General features: G+C 40.0%; 1 protein-coding gene across 1 annotated transcript in view; it reads left to right on the top strand.

Annotated features, from left to right (window-relative positions):
• Positions 1 to 20,545, top strand: part of LOC104922755 (protein kinase C-binding protein NELL1) — a 269,223-nt gene that overhangs the window by 42,643 nt on the left and 206,035 nt on the right. Inside the window, exon 4 of the mRNA XM_027281540.1 lies at positions 11,283 to 11,453. Within this exon, the coding sequence (XP_027137341.1) occupies positions 11,283 to 11,453 (171 nt within the window). The remainder of the gene's footprint in view (positions 1 to 11,282; positions 11,454 to 20,545) is intronic.

Below are 20,545 nucleotides of genomic sequence, written 5' to 3'. Positions count from 1 at the left end.
AAACCTATAAGGAAGGAATGCTGAAGAACATAAAGCCCACAGGAAAAGAAATTACTTACACAGCATGATAAAGGCTCTGCTTGCTCACCAGCAACAAAAAGGCAATCGTAGACTTACCCTGGCCCACACTTCCTCCAAAATCTCCAGTGTGTTTGCTGTTAGCTTGAGTGACACGATCACCCTGATGCCCACGAGGAAGCCAAACCTTCTCCACCTGTCCAACAGTCTCCAGACCCAAGAGACCTTCACCACCATCTTGGCTGCCCTCCACAAAAAAAAAGACTTTCTAGCAGAAAAATGCCAGAAACTCCAAAATGTCTTTGAACATTGGGATGACAAATACGCCTGACTATTGTTCAGTTTAATACAGAAAATTAGGAATGTATATCCCAAACCACGCATGTATATCTGAGAAACTACTTTTATAGTCAGAAGCCATACATCAAATTGGATCTCCTTTCCTTTCCTGTTCTTCAGAAGTCAGTTTCAAGACCCCTTTTTAGGGATTTTCTAGCAACATACTTAAAGGCCGAGAAATAACTCTAAATTGTGAACACCTTTTGTCACTAAAGCAATTTCTCTTTGTGTCTGAGATGGAAGATTGAAGAAGGAAAGAGTCTCTCAGCCGAGAGGGTAACTTTAACTGTGCTAGGGTGAAACCAGCCGATTCACAATCCCATAGTTTCTTAAGAAATTGAGTTAGATATCTTAGTGACCATACACAACCAGTGTTACAAATACGTGGGCAGCTTCTCCTGAGCCGTGTCTTGGAGTTTTTGGAGAAGCACCCATGTGTTTTATTCCTCTGTTACTCCTCTGCACCTTGTTAAACCAATGATAGACAGGCCCGAGAAGGTGAAATCAATTGATGGCATGACTGGTGGTCCATAGATGAAGCTTATCATCACCAACCTGAGGCGGTCTGCCATGCACTATTCTTTGCTGCTTATAAATCAAGTCTTGATAATTCTCAACACCCTCCAAACTGTGAAAATGAGGTATGATTCTCCCCGGTCATTGCCTCCTGTTAATCAAGCTGAGTTCAGTTGTGAAAATAAGACCTGTCTGCCGGCACCTTTCCATGTGATGAGACCATTTGCTAAATCCAGACACTCCCATCAAGTATAGCCTTCAAGTGACAAACTGAAGCACAACCAATCCCGGTCACATTTTCCAGGTCAGTAACTGAAGGCATTGGTGCGTTTTTCCATCGTAGTATCTGGTTTAGCTCCTTCTCCTCCCATTCCACGGACAAGCTCCAGAGTGTTGACCTCCCTATTGAGCAGATAATTGGCTGTCAGCTGCCCTCCATGAAATAGCTGCATGACACCAGGGGTGAAGAAAAATGGACAGGGTGATATACAGCCAACCCTGCACTCTGGGGCAGCCACTCATTTTCAAAACTTTTCTCTTACAGATGACGCCAGTGCATTTTGATGAAGACCACTTGTCACCTCAACAGCTCCTTTCCAGAGCTGTCATAACACTCCTGAGACCCTTCCGCAGCCCACAATCTCCATCTCAGGAGACACAGCCTGCAACCCTGCCACTGTGGCTGTTTATTTATTACTCAGCGAGTTTGAAGCACCATCTCTCTTGGTCCCAGCGCATTTATAATACTGCAAAGGAAATGAGAGTCTTCTTCCTATGTGCCACATGGTTATATCAACACGGGTGATAAGTCACCTTGAATATGTCTCTGTTGTCTGCAGCTTAATGAGAAAAGCTGTTCCTTTAAACTGCAGCTGCTAGATTAGCTCTGCTTTGTCCGTGTCCCATTAACATTGACATCATGTCTTCTAAAGTATATTTGCCACCTGTCAAGAAACTCCATCTTGGTATCATGTTTTTTTTTTTTTCTCTTTTATCTGGAAAGCCATTATTGAAGGTGGCTTTGTTCATAATGTGGTACATGGGGAAGATTTCATGCTAGAGCTAATGCCTCCGCTCATTTTCTTCTTTTATGTTCATCTTAAAGGATTACCTAAACAAAGCGACACCACTCTCATGTCTTTACGTCACATATAAAGGTACGGCCGGCAGTTGTTTGGCTAACAAAGCACAGAAACCGGAAATCAAGTCAAATTTATTCATATAGTCCAATATTAGAAATCACATTTTGCCTCAGTTGCACATTATATCTCGTTTGTTTCATCAGCACAAATGGCAACACGTATCAACACTCATCATTTGTGCCATGCTGTTTCTTGGCTGTACCTTCCTGGATTCTCTGCTAGTTTTCTGGCAAATAGTTTGGAACATAACAACGGCAAAACTGGAAATAAGATAAGATAGACCCCTGACAGTATACAAGGTGGATAATTAAAAAGTACTCATGAATAAATAAATAGGGGTGCACTGGTGGCTAAACTGGTAGAGTGGGCTCCTCATGTGCAAAGAGTTCTTCCTGTAGTGACCCAGTTCTGACTCCACGCTTGTGGTCTGTGGATGTTTTCATTGCTACAAATTGTTTTTACCTTTTGGTTTTTGTATGGATTCAATTAATGATGCTAATTATTGAGCTTTAGTGGTGCTGGTAGGTAGATTTTGGTGTTGGACCGGGGCTGGCAGCCTCGCTGTCTGCCTCTGATTCCAGTCTTTGTGCTAAGCAAAGCTAAGCTGGCTTTAAAGATATATTTAAGAGATAGATATGAGTGTCTCATCTAACCCTCTGGCAGAAAGCAAATAAAATGAGTACTTAAAGAAATTATAAACTTTTGCTTTAAAGGGTCAGATCTCTCCATACTCATACAAAAAAACAATATTGTCTCATGCATCTCTAGTGAGATGATTTCTGCCCATGCTCAGTCACCCAATAGAGGTGAATTCAGTTCCTTTTTTGGTTCTCATAGGAAAAGAAAAATTCAACAGCCACGTCTTTTTTCAGAAACAATGTTCCCATTGCTCGGACTAATCAGACCCCGCTGTGAAGTTTTGTGTTAGTTTTCAGTGAAACTAATTTCTAAAAAGGAATAGAGTCTGTGTTGTGAGAGCATCATGGCTTCACAATTACTCAACACATTGTACTCCCACGACATGTCCTGTTGAGATCCAATTAGAATTTAGAGCGCTGCCTTCTTTTGCACAAAATGCAAATATATAAAAGTAATAAAAATGTATGGGAATAGGACTAATGTGCTACTGGACACTGACCACTACTGTACCCCTCCAGTCACACTGCATACTGTGCTGCCTAAAGGCACATGATAAATTCATGTGCAATGCATTTTTTTTAGAGTGGTGTACATATAGTCTACCCACTCCTCCATATGTACCATGCAGTATGTGTGACACCATGTGTCAGTGTGCTGCATTAAATTGTCAGTATGTCCCTGCACATTTACAAACTCCAGCACTCGCAGAGGTAACATTCAAAACATATTGATTCTCATTGTGTTGTATGGAAACGTTACATTTTATTGAAGTGTTTCTATTCAGATATGATTTCATATATTTGTAATGCAGGAACTCTCTATATCTGTAGATGATGGCTACAGTAGATTATTTGGTCACAGTGACAGTGACGGAAGTTGGTTTCTTGTTATGTAGTGCAACTCTACAGTATGACAATACATTCATTTGGCAGGCACTTCGTCCAAACTGATGAAGTGCATTCATGCCACAGCGAAGCAAGATCATCCCAAAAATTCCCCTTTTTAGCGCATTCCATCACTGTGGAGCCACAACAAAATATGCCAGTTATGTTTAATATGTAGTCATACAGTCAAATTCTTGCAATAAATAAATAAATAAATAAATAAATAGCATCACATAAACCCAAGAAACTGCAAAGGAAATAAAATTCCTAGATAACTTGTGTGGTTTACTAGAAGTAAGAAGGGAATCTAAAGCTGTGCTCAGGTCAGGGGCTTTTCCCCCCTGAAGTCCACATTCCTAGAACGAATGCATCGTAATTGGCCAACTAAGCCTTTTGAAATGATGCTCCCAATACAGCTCGGGGGGGGCAGCGTTCCTTTTGTCCAAATTTGGAGGACACAAGCAGTGTGTCCTTAACAGCCCTCCATATCTCATTATCCTTTGTGTAGTGGCCATTAACGCTGTTTAGGCGATCGTGATCAGTTTGTGCAGAAAACTGATCTCACCATAGATGTCTTTCTTCACACCAATCTTATTTTCAAGTGTATTTGTGTTCAGAAAATAGCGGCACGCACAGCAGTTATGCCCCAGCATCAAATCCAAACACATTCTACTCATGAGGGATTTTCCCTCTACCACTGCTAGCCAAAATCTTCTGTTTTCTTTCATATGCAAACAAGATTTTTCTTCTTTTTTTGGGGGGAAGCGTGGATGTTCACATTAGGGGTCTGTTAGATGTAAGCCGTTGCCAGTACTAAAAAAATAAAATAAAATAGCTTTGTAAAATGCTAGTTGTGAAAGGATCAGCAATAAAAAGGAAGCTTTTAAATTGGTGATAAGACTCACTGTTTATTTTTCATACAGAGAAGCACCAAAACAGATATGTCATTTTTAGTGTCTGTCAGGATACACAATTGGTTACAAATGGACTGCCTGCCAATAGATTATTCCCCTTCATTAAATATGCTGTAATGCGAGGGAAACAAAAGCTACCACTAAATGCTTCATAAAATAAATGCTCGCTGTGAAGTGGAGTTAATGCCTTTGATGATTATTTCATGAGTTAAATCAGGATAACGGCGTTTCTACACGTTCAGTGATTCAGGGCCCTCTCCAAGCCCCGAGGAGGTTTCCATCAGTGGAAAAAAGCGAAGCTGTAGAGCTCTTGTTCTTGTTTGACTCTTTGTTCGATGCAAATGATCCTTCTCCAGCTGACAAGTATCAGCAGCTCTGTCTCCCACAGCATCATGGAGACGAGCTGTCAGGTCGGTGCCCAGCGCAGCCACAGAGTGATATATTCATTTAATTTCAGAGTGATGACATGCTGTACAAAGACAGCCGAACTGGTCAGCCATACTGACTGTACTTCTCTTGCTTTCGCAGATACGCACACATGTATGCAGGCAATCAGCCACTGCTTGGCGTGTGCAAATGCAATTTAATGTTGTAGAAAAAACATTTCCCTGTGTTGCTTGTTAATTTACTGTGTGATAATTGTTTTAGTATTAACACAGCCAGCTGTGTGGGGGGCTGATAGGCTGTCATTAGCTCTGTGGAGAGGTTTGAACTCAGTTAGCTGAACCCTAGACTGCATGTACTGATCAACGCCTCCTCCTCTCAGTTCCTTTTGTCTTTTCTTTTGTCTTTTTTTTTTGGTTACAACGATTAATTTGTTCATCTTCGTTATCTAGGAATATGGCACAATGACTGATGCTTTTTTTTGTGCATGTTTTGTTTTCAAGTGCATTTTTGTTCAGAAAATATGCAAAACAAGACACTTCACTATTAACATGTTCATACGTGCCTGTTAGATTTCACATTTCACACGTGAAATATCTGAAAATTGTATGTGAAAGGGTAATCCACATTAGATGAACATGGTACCTCATTTCCCACACTGAGCAGTTCAAGACTGGGGTGTTTATAATGTTATTTAGAGACCAAACTGTTTCTACCATGAGCAAGCGCTTGGCGACGGTGGCAAGAAAAAGCTTCGACTAAGAAGCAAAAATCTGCTGTCAATTTTGTTCAGTGTTCAGTGCTTTCTGTTGACCAGTCGGTAGGTAGCATATAAAGGATAAAAAGGACAGGACCTAAAATAGAGCCTTGTGGGACTCCCCAGTTTTTGTCCGAGGAGAAGTCACCTGGAGAAACAAAGAACTCCCAGCTGGTCAGATATAACCTAAACCGTTTTAAACCCATTCCTGTGAGACCAACCCAGTTTTCTAGTCTGTTTAAAGGGATTTTTGTAGTTGACAGTATCAAAGGCTGCCCTAATATCTAGAAGAACTAGTACTGAGGGCTTATTTGAGTCAGTGTTATTTCTTAGATTGGTTACTGCCTTGACCAGTGCAGTCTTTTACTGTTTTGTTCTCTAAAACTGGAATTACCTTACTAAACCCCTCTGTATCTACCTGAATAAAAGAGTGTGCAAGGTATATTTAAAGTGTGTATTGCTTTCTAAAACATTATATTAACTTTTTGATTTTTTTTTTTTTTGTAATTGTAAGGTGAAGTAGACTGAAAATTCTTTGCACTTGGTGAGAAGTCACTGAGCATGCAGATGTGAGATCTATCAGGCTGTCAGTGGTGAAAAGTGACCATGTCCTGACCATACTTAAAGTACATGGAAAAGAAAATGAACCATCAATTTTTGATCAAATTAGACTGACTATGTGGTTCAACTTTCTGTTCTTACACTTTAACACTTTGATATCACTCCCAAATGAAAGTTGTTGCTTTACTGTTCTTATCACCTGTTGTGTTTGCTCATGTTCTTTGCTCTTGTTTGACTTTTCTTTGCAGTGATGTCACTGTATTCACAGATCTCAGGGATTACTGTTATGAATACAGTTTCAGAACAGAGAAAGCCAACTTGTCTTATGTCTCATATTCAGCAGCTTTACTGTAGTGTTTACATTTAAGCTGCAGGCAAAGGACCCCAAATCATGATCAAATTATGTGTGAAAATTTTGCCTTGATATTTTATTCTATAATATTTTTGGACTATGTTTGTGCAGAGTTTTTCTCAGTTTCATTAATTTTCCAAACTGGAAGGATAAATCTGCTGCCCCACAGCCTCGATTGATATTCTCTAGAGTGGTTCCACTCTCCCTTCCATAAATATGCATGAGAGCTGTTGAGCTTTGGTATTGAATGGGCTTGATCCCTGTGTTTTTGTGCCTGGATATATTGGGATATGTTCTGGCTTGGTTCAGGTTATTGGAGAGCTGAGTCACACACAGCATATTCTGTGTGTGTGTGTGTGTGTGTGTGTGTGTGTGTGTGTGTGTGTGTGTGTGTGTGTGTGTGTGTGTGTGTGTGTGTGTGTGTGTGTGTGAATGTGAGTGTGTGCCGAGGGGCTAAGGGTTCCAGTGGTTAGGGTCACTCGCAGCCGCAGGGAAGCTGAAATGTCATGACTTGTTGCCTGCGGCTCTCGGGCTGCTGGTGTCTATGGCTGACTGGCTCTTAATTTAGCATGGCTGATGAGAATGAAAAGTAGTGTGCATGTGGTGCTAAGGCGAGCTGCAGTCACACCACAGAAATCAGTAGTGGGTGAAACCAAGAGAGAGATATTTCTTTTGTGTGTTTAGACAGGCTGACAGGTATCTTTTTTACATAAAGCTCAAGTCACAGCCCTTTATGTGTACACACATTATTGTTTTTCAACTGGGTAATGAAATTACAATGTGGTATATTCAGAGTTCAGGATGATAGTGGCCTTTTTTAATAAATATCGGATCAGCAAAGGATTGTTGTCTGCCAACTTGACTGTGAATTCTCCCAGACCACGACTAGACAGAATTACATAGTTTAATCTTCATTTTTTATTGTGTTGGGGTTTTTATTGTGTTTTTGCTCCACTAGCAGTCAAACCCCAAATTGAGGTTGGGTATTTCCAACCAAACATTTGGTCCAGATTTGCATAACATATTATGTCAATATTTGCAGTCCCCATGGGTTCTTGATGTGTACCGAGATTTTCATAGTGGCAACATTGTAGCCCATTGGAGGGACTATTGGGGCTTTAGACAATGATTATGTTGCAAATTAATTGTTTATGTTTAATTGTTTACATTATACTGCGGAATTCTAATGTCAACTATCATAGTTATGCAGATGACACACAGATATATCTTGTGCTGTCCTATAGAGTTATTGTGTAACTGTCTAGAACAAGTCAAAAATTGGATGAACCAAAATTTTCTTCAGTTAAATCAAGAAAAAACCGAGGTCATTGTTTTTGGCAATAAAGAGAAGAGGGTTGCTGTCAGTAAACACCTTGGGTTACTGCCTCTAGAACCTAAAGACCAAGTTCGAAACCCTGGCGTGTTGATAGACTCAGATCTGACTTTCAACAGTCACATAAAATCAGTCACCAAAACAGCCTTCTATCAACTTAAGAACATATCCAGAGTTAAGGGCTTTGTGTCCCAAACAGATCAGGAGAAGCTGGTCCATGCTTTCATCTCCAATAGACTCGACTACTGTAACAGTCTCCTGACTGGACTCTCCCAGTATCAAACGCTGCAGCTCGAGTTTTAACCAGAGCAAAGAAATCTGCGCATATCACCCCAGTTCTCAAGTCTTTACACTGGCTTCCAGTCAGCTACAGAATAGATTTCTGCTATCGGTTTATAAATCACTGATTGGCTTAGGTCCAGAATACATGAATGACATGTTAGCAGACTATAAACCCAGTAGAGCTCTGAAATCTACTGACTCAGGTCAGATAGTGGAGCGCAGAGTTCAAAAACCAGACACGGTGAAGCAGCATTTAGCAGTTATGCTGCTCACAACTGGAACAAACTACCAGCAGCTCAAATCACCCCAACTGTAAGCACTTTTAAATCCAGGTTAAACACATTTCTCTTTTCATGTGCTTATGGCTGAGCTCGAAATCGTAATCTTGGATTTGCACTTTAAGTCCTCTTAATCGTTGTTAATTAATTAATAAATAACTAATTAATTTTTACTTACTTGATTATTTAGTCTATAAACCTTCAGAAAAAAATAGACAGCTTAAGTTTCCAGATACCAAAAACCTAAATTCCAATAACTTGTTTTGTCTCAAACAAATATTTTCACTGCAACTAAAAAAAACAACAATATTTGTGAAGATTTGATTGAGTGAATGATCACATTCATGCCTCATTAATAACTTACTAATTGACTTTCAGATAGTGGCATTACTTTTCGGTTGATTGACTACTCACTCAGTTTCTGACATATAAATAATATTGCAATCTTGAATCACTCAGTTTCTGACATATAAATAATATTGCAATCTTGAATCCTGATATCGAACGATGTGAATAATGAGTTAAAAACAGTACTCGAGTTGAGAGGGGATTGGGGGGGGTCAAAATCATCCCTCTTCTAAAGCAGTGATTCTCAACTGGTGGGTCCACTTTTGGGTCGCGGACCCGTTCTCAGTGGGTCGCGGGCCTTTGCCTGGGAAAAAAATGTTAAGAACAAAATCCTGTGCTTTTATTTTGAAGTGGATTTTTTATGCCACGGAGTGCTGTCTATTCACAATCGCCAGAGTAGGTGGCGATAAAGCCTTGTAATGTTAATAGACACCCACCAAACTGCACCATCTTTTCATTAAATAAATTTGAGAAGTTGAAAATTTTCAATGCATGTGGAAATTAACATTGGAAATAGAATGACCATTCGACATTTAGGGGGGGCTTTCTGATAATTAGCCTTTTACCTATGTCAGCGGTTTTCAAAGTGTGAGGCACGCCTCCCTTGGGGGGCGCCAGAAGACTTCAGGGGAGGCGCAGCGGGGAAAAAATAAAAATATATCTTACAAAGATATCTGGCTCATCACTGTGCGATGAAAACTCGGCAAGCTAGCCCACAAAGAGTAGCAAAAAAAAAATCCACAAAACGACACAGTATGTCTGATCTTTGCTGTTTTGTGGTCAGACATTCTATTCCAGCATGAAGAAACGCTGCTCATGTCTCCTGCTATGTCTCTGCTTTAGTTTGAATCAGTCACGAAGCTCCTGGTTGTTACATGAAGACAAAGAGGCTTTGACAGTGAAGTGTGACCTCTTGCTGTGATATACTACCTTTGGGTTTACTTCATTCTGGATCGTAATTGGTGGGTCAAAGGTGAATGTGGGCGGTACTATCGATTCTCCTCACTCTGATTGGTCGACAGGTGACAGGTGTCAATCATCCACACTTTTAACCTTACATCCAACACTTTTAACGTGTTGTTTTAACCTTAGCAGCACCGCTAGCTGCTACCTGCTGCTTCATATTCTTCTATATATATTCCATATTCCATATTCTAATACCGCTTGTTTCAAACATTGCGTCGTCTTAAATTGTGTTTTTTTAAGTGAAGATGTTTTTTAACAAAAATGTGTTTAAATGTATTTAAATATGTTTAAAAACACACACAAAGATTGTGTTTAAAAAAAATATTTGAGCACATTCACAAATAAAGATATTTAAAATGTTTTTACAAATATGTTTAAAAAAGATGTGAATGACATGATGTCCATAGTTAAGTGGTTATTGTTTCTTTCCGATAAATAGTATTGTCTTGTGCAGGCCATGCAACTGAGAATGCAAGCTATGAATCAGATGGGATTTAGGATTTGCCATGTCTAGCAGGTCACCCTAAAATTGACTAGAATGAAGGAAATTGCATCTAAGAAATACAAAAATTTCTCCCTCCCCCGCTGGAAAATATGTCACATAAATGAAATATTTCACCATCCCCCTGGTTTCATTTTACCACTCAACTACTGGTTAAAAGTATGTAAAAGTAATCTCTGTGAACTAAAATCTCAGACTGCTCTTAATGCAATAATTCAACTTAAGGCTACCCTACATGAGGTCTTATCTGGTCATTTGTTCCAAATACAGCAGAGCCAAACATGCCTAGTGGATACAGGGGCATGCTCATGATCCACCCGCTCAGGACTACTCTTCAGGTTTTTGTGTGTCTGACAGAAATAGTTTTTTTGGTTGTGAAGGATATTTTTTAAATATCTCCTCTGGCTTTTCTGGCTCAACTCTCTGTGATTTATGGAGTGTACTGATGGACACGTAGCCTCACTTGCCGCTAACTGCCAACGCACTGGTAGCTCAAGGCATTGGCGGTCTTCTTCTGCATTAGAAATGTGTTCTTAAATGCCAGTGCTCTGCTCTCCCAGTACGGGCAGAGGGGGTTAATAGGACAGCTAATTGGCTGCACGGCTAATTGGCTAACAGCAGCTACAGTCGGCCATCTGTTCATGGGGAAACTCATGAAAGGTGAAGCGGAGCATCAAATATTATATTTCATAAAATATGATCCAGTCTCACTAAAATCAGTGTCAAAGGCACAACTTGTTCCAGACAGAGGGTGAACTGAGGGGTTGCATGAATGCATGCAAGGCTACTCGAATATAGTCTCAGACTAATAATATCAAGCTGGAAATAATAGGTATAATAGGTCCACTTTTGACTAATTGTTTCAGCACAAGTTCAGTGATATTCAAGAGGCTACTTCAAATGCTTTCTCACTTTTTATTGAATATGTGTGTTTGGAATATGAATACTTCACTGACTTTGTCCGTGTAATTCTCATGGAGTGTTTATATATTTCTTTAGCCTGAACAGAGACCTTGTCCAAGAGAGCATGTGTCTCTAACCTCTTGACCTCCTCTCCTCCAATGCAGTTACTTTGAGCTGGAGAGCAGCGGGGTGAGGGAGGAGATCCGCTACCACTACCGCTTTAAAGGCAAGCCGCGCTCCGAGTCCTTCCCCTACCGCCTCGCTGATGGACAATGGCACAAGATCGCTCTCACCATCAGCGCTTCCCACCTACTGCTGCATGTCGACTGTAACAGGTAACACACGCACACACACACACGCGTTTATGTCACACACGAAGAACACCTTGATATCTCTGTCACAAGTGGCAGTGCCGATTTATTTTTACCGCGCTTCTTTGAAGTGACACGTCTAATGAGCTGTCAGTGTTTATCAAGGTAAATATTTGTTCGCTACTGTCTCGCTGTGGATGACAGGCTGTTTACAGTGCTGACAATAAAACAGCCAAGGACAAATTAACAGCGCGCGCACACACACATTACAGCCTACGATGAAGGCTGTATCTTTATACAGCCCAGAGGATGCTCAGCTCACACTGTTCCATAATGAAGTGGAAGGTAACAATGATATAATCGCCTCATCGATTGGCCAGCAAAGGCCCTTTTCTAAAAGAGCACTCAGTCAGAGCTGATCTATAAACATGCACTTCAGCTGCGATGATCCTTCTCAGTCCTCGCTCTCCCTCCTGAGAGGCCAGGAAGGCATCACTTGTCCTTTTTCTTAATGCGACTGCTAGACAGACGCCGCAAACGAGCGAGTGTAAATTTGAGTAGATGCGGCGCTCTGTCGCCTCTCATGGATGAAAAGCTGATGCGTGATAGGGTTGCGTTGCAGTATCGATTCTTCCTGAACGCCTGATATTCCCGTCAGGCCGGCGGTTTGTCGATTAATTATCGCCGCAGTGGCTGTCTGTCAGACGAGACTCTAGTGAAGATAAAAGAGAGCTTATTGGGCATATAAGATCAAAAAGTTATTGGATAACATCGGAATCAAAACTCTTTGCTTACTTGCAGTTATTGGGAGTTAATTAAGGCGTAGTTAGATTGAATGTGTTGGTGCAGTTGGTGGCTCATGAAGCTGGCTGTTGAGGCGAAGCACGCAAGTCCTTTGTCTGACCAATAGATTCAGTATCTCGTTACTTGTATAAAACAGCTCTTGATACCTCCCGACGTGCAACTATTTTAATATTCCCTTTATCTCTTTTATGCCGTTTTCATCTCTTATGTATTAGTTTTAGGCCTATTTCTCTGCGTCTAAATTATTCATGTTTGTTTTTACTCATCTCATTTTGTCAGCACTGCACATAACAAAGATATTATTGGATCGTTAGAACAGCTGATCCATTACCGGCCCTTTTCCATGATGGTAGTACAGTTGTTTGTTGGTTTATCACTCAGCCTATAGACTGAATCTTTAAATCTGTCCCCTGATAAAATACAGCTGGCAACAGTCAGAATGCTAAATCACCGGCTGCTTCCTAATCGATAGAAACTTCTTTTACCGTTAAAACATTTCCCCAACCTGTGGTCTGACAAAGTCTTTGAAGCTCTCCTCACTAATAAGGCTCAGCTTTTAATATTTAGTATAAAGTAAAGATAAAAAATAAGAAACAAGCAGCTGCTGAGAAAAAAAACGAATATATATATATATATATATATTCTCCCAGTTTGCCTTGCAGAAGCAACAGATGTCAAAACAAAAACAAACTTCATCATCGTTAAAATCCACATCTTTACAAACAACGTCAGCAAAGAACATGATCTCCAAATCTTTTCTAAATAACTCCTCCACCCTAAGTGTGTGGGGATGGGCAGTGAGCCTATAGGGCCAATACTAATGGAGCGAGGAAAATATGATATCTGCAGGGGCCAGGCTGTTCTTATAGGATCTTGTTATTGCACTTTATTTTACCTTCCACTGCAAAATACTTTGTGCTCTTCACCGGAAAAGTGCTATGTAAGTAAAAAGTATTGTTTTATTATGAGAATGGTAAAAATCTGTAATTAATTCTTACTGTCTCAGCTCTCTGTCAGTCCTTTAATTAGGAAAGACCTAATTTTGGATAAATTGTTAATAAGCAGTTCCTGAGTAACCCTGAATCATGGCCTATATAGTAGATGGTGATGAGTTTCTTGAGAACAGACTGGGAGATACTCATTAGATAAAGATTCCCGATATGAATCTATTAATCACAAAGCTAGTAATGACTCCAAGTAAAGTACATTTAAGTAGATTATACTATATATTTACTAAGTAATCCTTCATTTCTATGAATGATTATAAATGATTAAGTAGCCTTATTTTTTAATGAATTTACAGTTTCCAGTGACAGCAGGATTCTCAAACAAATCCTCTAATATTCAGACCACATTTCTATTAATAAATAGCTCACCTGTAATATTCTATTCACTATTCAGGAAGGTTTGGACATAGTTTTTAACCAACAGTAGCACTTTAGAGGTGTGTTACACCTGAAATTTTTTTTAAATTGGCATGAAGCAGCACCTTCTTAAACCAGGCGGTTTAGCAACGGCAGTGCTGAGTTTAGTTAACAGCTAACTTTAATATTCCAACTTTAACTTTATATGTAAGATTTCCTTGTAAGATCAAAGTGAGGCAGGTGACAGTCACCATGGTTACCAAGCCCCTCACACCATAGATGTACTGGTGTGCGACAGAAAGGTTAAATACTTCAACTGCAGCCAATCTCAGATGGATAGTTTTTTCACCATGACCTGCAGCAGCACTGGCTGACACCCCCTGCTGACAAATTAGTTTTCAAATTGTCTATAAAACCTGTCGTCTGAGAAACTAACCCACCTCCAAGCTCCAGCCTCTCTGACTGTAAGCATCAACTGACTTGCCAACATTGTCGCAAAGTCTGTTATGTCTGATTGCTACTGTGGCTAAACTATATGTCTATTTGTTCAATTTGGCACCACCCAAGTAGCTTTTCTTCAAGGCCGATGACAATGGCATCATCCCCACAAAATACTTCATCACCGCTGACTCATATTTACAAGAAGCTGATGCACAAAGGATACAAGAAGTCTTTCAAATTTTCTAGCTTGAATTTCCCTAAGCACTGAAATGAAAACCCATTAAACCGAACTATATTTACTTTCATTTGATACTGACTTCCAGTCGAGTGTGTGCATGTTTTCCATCCATAATTCTCAACTGATAAAGCTTGTAAATGTGATGAATTTGTACAGCTGATGAACACTGCAGGGAGCAGTATGTCCAGAATAACCAATCAGTATATCCCACAGGGCACTAATGAGGATAGTTTATATGAGGACTAGATGTAGATTAGTTACAAAGAAAAGCAGTTGCCGGATTCGTTTTATTTATTTATTTGCATGCTGTTAATGCAGTTTCAGTGAGTGTGTGTGTTCCTTCACTAAAACTTTCCCTTTTCCCAATATATGTATATAAATATCTTAGCCTAAATCTTCTCTCTCACTACTTTGGCAGCAACAAAGTGAAATTGGCTTTGATGAAAACTTTGCACAAGGTAAAAACATACAAAAAGCAGATATAGAAAATCACCTCTTCTCACCTGATCATCTCACTCCTCTCAAGTGTTGGGAATGATTTTTCCATTCAAAGCAAATTGGCATAACCATTAGCCTTGAAATCTAGAGCAAATTGATTTATGAACTAAACAGCATTTTATTGATTTCAAGGCTCATTAAATGGTTTTAAGTACCTGTAAATCTGAGAGGGTGCTGTTTATCCTCACATCTTTATGTAGACTTTTACTGTGTACAGTTTCTTTGGCCTTGGCAGCTCTTACTTTATTGATGCATGTTTTACACCCAAACTGTGACGCATATGCGTCCGGGTTTATTGATGGGATTAGATAGACAAAGGTTGATTCCACAAAGAAAATCACCAATAGATCATCAATGATAAATACAGCAAAAGAAAAGTATTTGTATCAGACATTTTATACGAAAAATTGAAAAGCAAATAAAAACGTTTTTTAAGGAACTTTTAAAGAAAAACAACATAAGGGCAAGATAGTTCATGATAAGTATTTAAATTTCATTCATTTGAAGGTGGACAGAGTTGGTGCAAGACTAATATCCTTTAGAAGTTTATTCCAGCTCTGTGTTACACAGTAGCTTCTTTAATGCTGCTTCCCTATGTTTAGTTTGCAATAGTTTGGTAATATTAGTAGCCCTCTACCTGATGACCTGAAAGGGCAAAGAGGGTTCAGATCGTAAAAGACCATTAGAGATGTCTATATTTTGGTTCTAAGCCACCTAAAGACAAGCAACTGTTCATCGAATGACTCGAGCATTGGTGTAGGCTGTTCATTTTGAATGTGTTTTTAAGGTGTCTTAATCCTTACCTTCAACATTCTTTCCTTTTTTTTGCAACAGTTTTGTCTCTGTTTAGCTGAAGAAAGTTTAGGGCACATCCAATCATTGATATATTTAATTCCCGTCTATGGAACTATAATTACTTGGTGGACAGAGCAATTTGCATTATAATCATAGTTGATGTTGTTATTGTTATGTATAATGTGCCCTAATAGAAACGTATGAGTGTTAAATGGAAGAGGACCAAAGATTGACCCTGGGGGAAACCCACACACCATGTTGGCTTACACTACCATTGCAGAGATCCTAATTGCAGAGATTTTGGAGTTGGATCTCTAACATCGCTAAACATCTTACTATCCTTACAACACAAACATCCACCCTGTCCTTTTAATACTACGTAATTTCTCTGGTAGTGCTAGTCATCATGTACGGTACATGATTTTCCACTTTGTGTGTGCTGTCTGGGCTGCTCTCCCAAAACATAAAGTGGGAATTTGTAGCTTTAACTCTGTAACTCTAAAGGAAGTTAGGTTTGTTGTTATATGCCCAAAATGTAGCTATAATACAGAGAAATTACAATCATGGAATTCATGGAAAGTTTACTTTTACCTGTAGACTCACATCTTTAGGAACCAAAGAGAAATAGTGAACTAAAGACCTAAAATACCTGCATTTGCAGTTTGCTGACTTGACTAGGACTTGCCCTCCAAGATTAAAGACTTGCTGTGATAGACTATGACTTCAGACTTGACTTGGACTGTTTTTGGCTAAGACTCACAGACAGCTCCAATGTAGAGAGATTGAGCCCTTGCAGTGGCGCCAAACATTGTTCCACTGTAGAACTCTTATAAAGCCAAAATTGACAGGAAACTACTCCAGAATTGCTTCCTCTTCTGTTTTCCGCTCTGATCAACACCCTGTAGTTGTTCAGTAGTGACTCTTACACTAATGAATCCAGATTGCTGAAACAGGAGTCAGTATTGGAGGCTGCTTGACCCAATGTTTCAGCCCTGACTCGACTATTCGTAGATTTCTGACTCTGACTCTGATTTCTGGCACTCGCCTGGTCTCCTGGACTGCTGTAGATTCATTCTTATCTTGTAAATATTCAGCACGTCTGTAATTATGTTTCATCTGCCGATTGATTAATGTGGTTTTCCTCAAAGCTCATCAGCTCAGCTCAGCTTATTCACAGGCACAACATCTCTATTCCCTGCCACCCTAATAAATGATCCCGATCAGTTACATGGTTGTACTAAATAAATGACTATCCCCAATTTTATTTTATCATAGGTCTGGCAAGTCCACATTATAGTTCCATAACATGATTTAAATCCAAACCACTTCAGCAGTCTCTTCATTTCTCAAATCCATCAGGAAATACAGGGTTAAGGTAGAGAAACGCCCTGAAAAGGTCACCAGTCAAAGGAGATTATGTATAAACACGCAAGCGCAGAGAAAGACCTTCAGAACTAGTAAATCCATCTTGCTGTCAGGTGAAAGTGGTATGCAAGAGCAACTAACTATATCATCTAATTATTAAGTGAGGTATGGTAAACTCACAAAAGACTTGCACCTTAGCTCTCTTTATCTTTAGGTTAGGGATGACCATCTAAATAGTAAATCAATAATCAATACATTTCCATTAATGGTATCCATTATTACAACATAAATTGGCGCTCTTAAGGCAATGCAAGGCAAAACCTTCTACACCTCTCTGCTGCTGTGTATCACCCTGCTAACCCTCTCCCACCAAACCCACAAGCAGCAGGAGTCGATTGCCGTGCAGGGCTCATTCTCTACAGCATCAGCTTCACTAAGCCTCCCTCTCATTGTGACTTCTTAAAGATGCCTTTCCAGTTCTCTGGTTCTCTATGGTGCCAGGGTAGAGCATCCCAGGCTTCAGAGGACGGCGCAAACTATGTAACAGCAAGATAAGAGGACAGTCCGGACATTCTTTTCAACTGCCTAAGCAACACTCTGAGGGGCAAGAAACAGCAGAGATTTCTCTAGGTGGGGGGTGCTGTATTATTGGACTGTCACACCAAGCTCTAATAACACAAAAGGAAATTAGACATGCTCAGCTTTGTGCCAGCTAAAGCAGCATGGCTAGTGGCATACACACACACACATAACACAGTCCCCTCCACACATCAATATTAAGAATAGTCGAACATATCGAACATAGTGTTCACACACAAAATGTTGCAAACAAACAAGGAATTTATTACAAGTTGCTGGATTTTTCCAATACTGTATCTTAGTTTCAAGGGACATGCGTGTGCATTGTCTTTGTAGAATAGACAATAGGAACACCCTCTCTCTGAAATGACCTGTGATTAGCCATCTCTCCCATCACAGGGTAGATTTTCTGAAGCTTGAACAGAGCCAATGGGAGGTGCAGTAGTCTAATTTTTCTTTCAGACCACTTGAATTGTGTTTAAAGGTTAATTCGACCCAGCGACAAAACAAAAAATAACCTACCACTACTTTAAACTCCTTTCATTCATGCACAAACTATTTTAGTTGCTTGTAAGAATCAGTGTCCATGCAGACAGTCCAAAGAGTAGCACAGCAAACAATCATTCTTCAAGCTTGGTACTTGGTGCTCCTCGGTCACCAACCACATAATAAGTCACCCCTGTTGTTCAAGGGAACATATTTCTACAATCCCCTCTTGCTCAACAACTGAATGTAAACTATGCCCCAATGTCTTCAGTGGAGCACTTTATGTTCCAACAGAGGGTTATATAAAACTGGACAGACACAGCTAATATGATGGATTCCTCTCTCATTTTGGATTCTTTGGCTCACCATTAACTTAGATGAGTATTTTTTTTATTTACTATTTGTCAGCAGCACAAGTTTGAGTCAGCCAAGTTGATCTTGCTCAGGACAAATATATTTGGTCTCCATATGTGAATCCAGTGATTGCATCCAATTCCAATTTTGCTGCTACAGATGCTGGTGTGACTGGGCCCTAAGTCTCAGGTCAGAATAACTCCTACCTGTTATTTTTTTCCCCACACAAATAAATTCTGACTAACAGTCAAAATCACTGACATCTGCACCAAAAACTGCTGTTCTGTCTGCCTGCCTGCTGCTCGGTGTAAAAAATAAAAAAAAACATTACGACTTACCTGACCAGATGAAAAATGAATTCTCTGTTTTGCTTCAGCAGCACTTTAGGAGCAACAACTCAGACATTTAGAAATAATGATATGTATCGAAATACAAAATGTTATTTCATTCAGAAGTGTGGAGGGAGAAGATGGCTGCAGTGTGTTGCCTCATACAGAGTCAATGACTTTTTCAGTCCTCCGCCTCCTCCACCTCCTCCACCTTTCATTTTCAAATGCATTTCATCGGAACATACTCAGCTACTATAGGTCATTTCCCTCCCACACACACATTTGTACGATATTACCTGCAGTAGTGAAACTGCGGAGCTTAGACAAGGTCAGACGCTTACCTAACTGTTGTATGTAATTGTAATTTCCAAATTTTCCTAATTGAATTAGTGGCAGACACCCAGTATATAACTCCCTCGTCACACACTCAGTCAGCTCTTTGTTTTGGACCTGAATAGCTAATCGCAGTAATGACATTGGCTCTGGCTGTCACTTACAACCATGCGGCTGTCTCCTACTCACAGAAGGTCATTGCATGTGCAGACTAACTGGTGTTTCCCAGGGGGGATTTTGCTGGTCTCAGCACTGTTCGGTTCCTGCTTCCAGCTCCTTTGCACTCCTGTACTGCCTGCTATTCAGCACCCAGTTTAACCAGGGCTCTGCTCCATGTGTTGACCTTCAGATGTGGTTTGAAAGCCAACCTTCAAGCAGGGTTGTGTTGAAAATAACTGGTTTCTCCTGGTTGGCTCCTTCCTTTAGGGCGCAAAAATTGGCTCCAAACAAAAGCAACCCCAAAATCTACTCAACCCCCATTTTCCCTTCATGTGTTCTTTGCCTGCCAGGTCTCAGTCCCTCAGTGGACTGTATACAAAAAAGCCCCACTAGCAACCACAGGCAGAAAATACTCAGACAATGTTGCTTTACTCAGAACTTTGATAGCAGTAGGGCTAAAATACACGTTCTCCTGAGGGTGGTGCTAGTAAGTTTTTCCCACCATGGACATTCTTAAAGTAGTCAAATACTATATCTAGTGGAAAAAAAATCAGAAATTCTGGTCAGTCAGCTTATAAAACATCTCCAATGGAAAAGGTTAATTGGTACTCAATCTAAAATTTGAACTGAATACCTTGTTATACACCAGAAGTTATGAGCTGATAGTGATGCTTGAGGAAGTGTTAGACAGGCCAACTGACTGACATTATCATGGATTAACCTCAGTGCTAACGGGACAAAAATAGCTGAAAGAAACAAACACACACAGAAAAAAAAAAAGGATGGAGTTTCTCAGTTGTCATGGAGACAGCTCTGGACAAAAATGGGTATCCAGTTATTTATCTTGTCCGTTGGTCATGCATTTGCCCTGATTAGAGCACATCCGCATTCTCTGAGACAGAGGCATCCAACAGAGAGCATAATGTATGTGTTCATAATGTAATTACTGAAACACAAAAAAGATGCAGGGGGTAGGTCTATTATTAAAGAGCCAGACTCTCTCCTCTTCTGTGCGTCTTTGTGTCTCAGTATGTTGTCTGCCTCAAACCTACAGTGATACTCAGACAAAGGGAGAATGTTGTATTTGTTGGTAGAGAGTCCCTGACAATGAGGACAAGAATATAATATTAGAATGAGTATGTGAGAGACCAGTAATCATAAAGTGAGAGAGAGATCGGTGCAGTTGTGTTAATTGGGTTTGATATTTTCAGCCATGACACTCTGGAGATTTCTTTGATGTGTTCTTGTGTGCATATGCATAAAATATTGGTATTCTGTAGCAATATATTATGCACGTTGTTATTTTATTGGTTCACATCAAAGACATTCATTATCTGCTTTGTCAGTACTCTGCTTAATTAAGATTATATC

This window comes from Larimichthys crocea, chromosome VIII, assembly GCF_000972845.2.
Source record: "Larimichthys crocea isolate SSNF chromosome VIII, L_crocea_2.0, whole genome shotgun sequence".
Classification (NCBI taxonomy): Eukaryota; Metazoa; Chordata; class Actinopteri; family Sciaenidae; genus Larimichthys; species Larimichthys crocea.
This window is presented reverse-complemented; position numbering and strand designations above follow the sequence as displayed.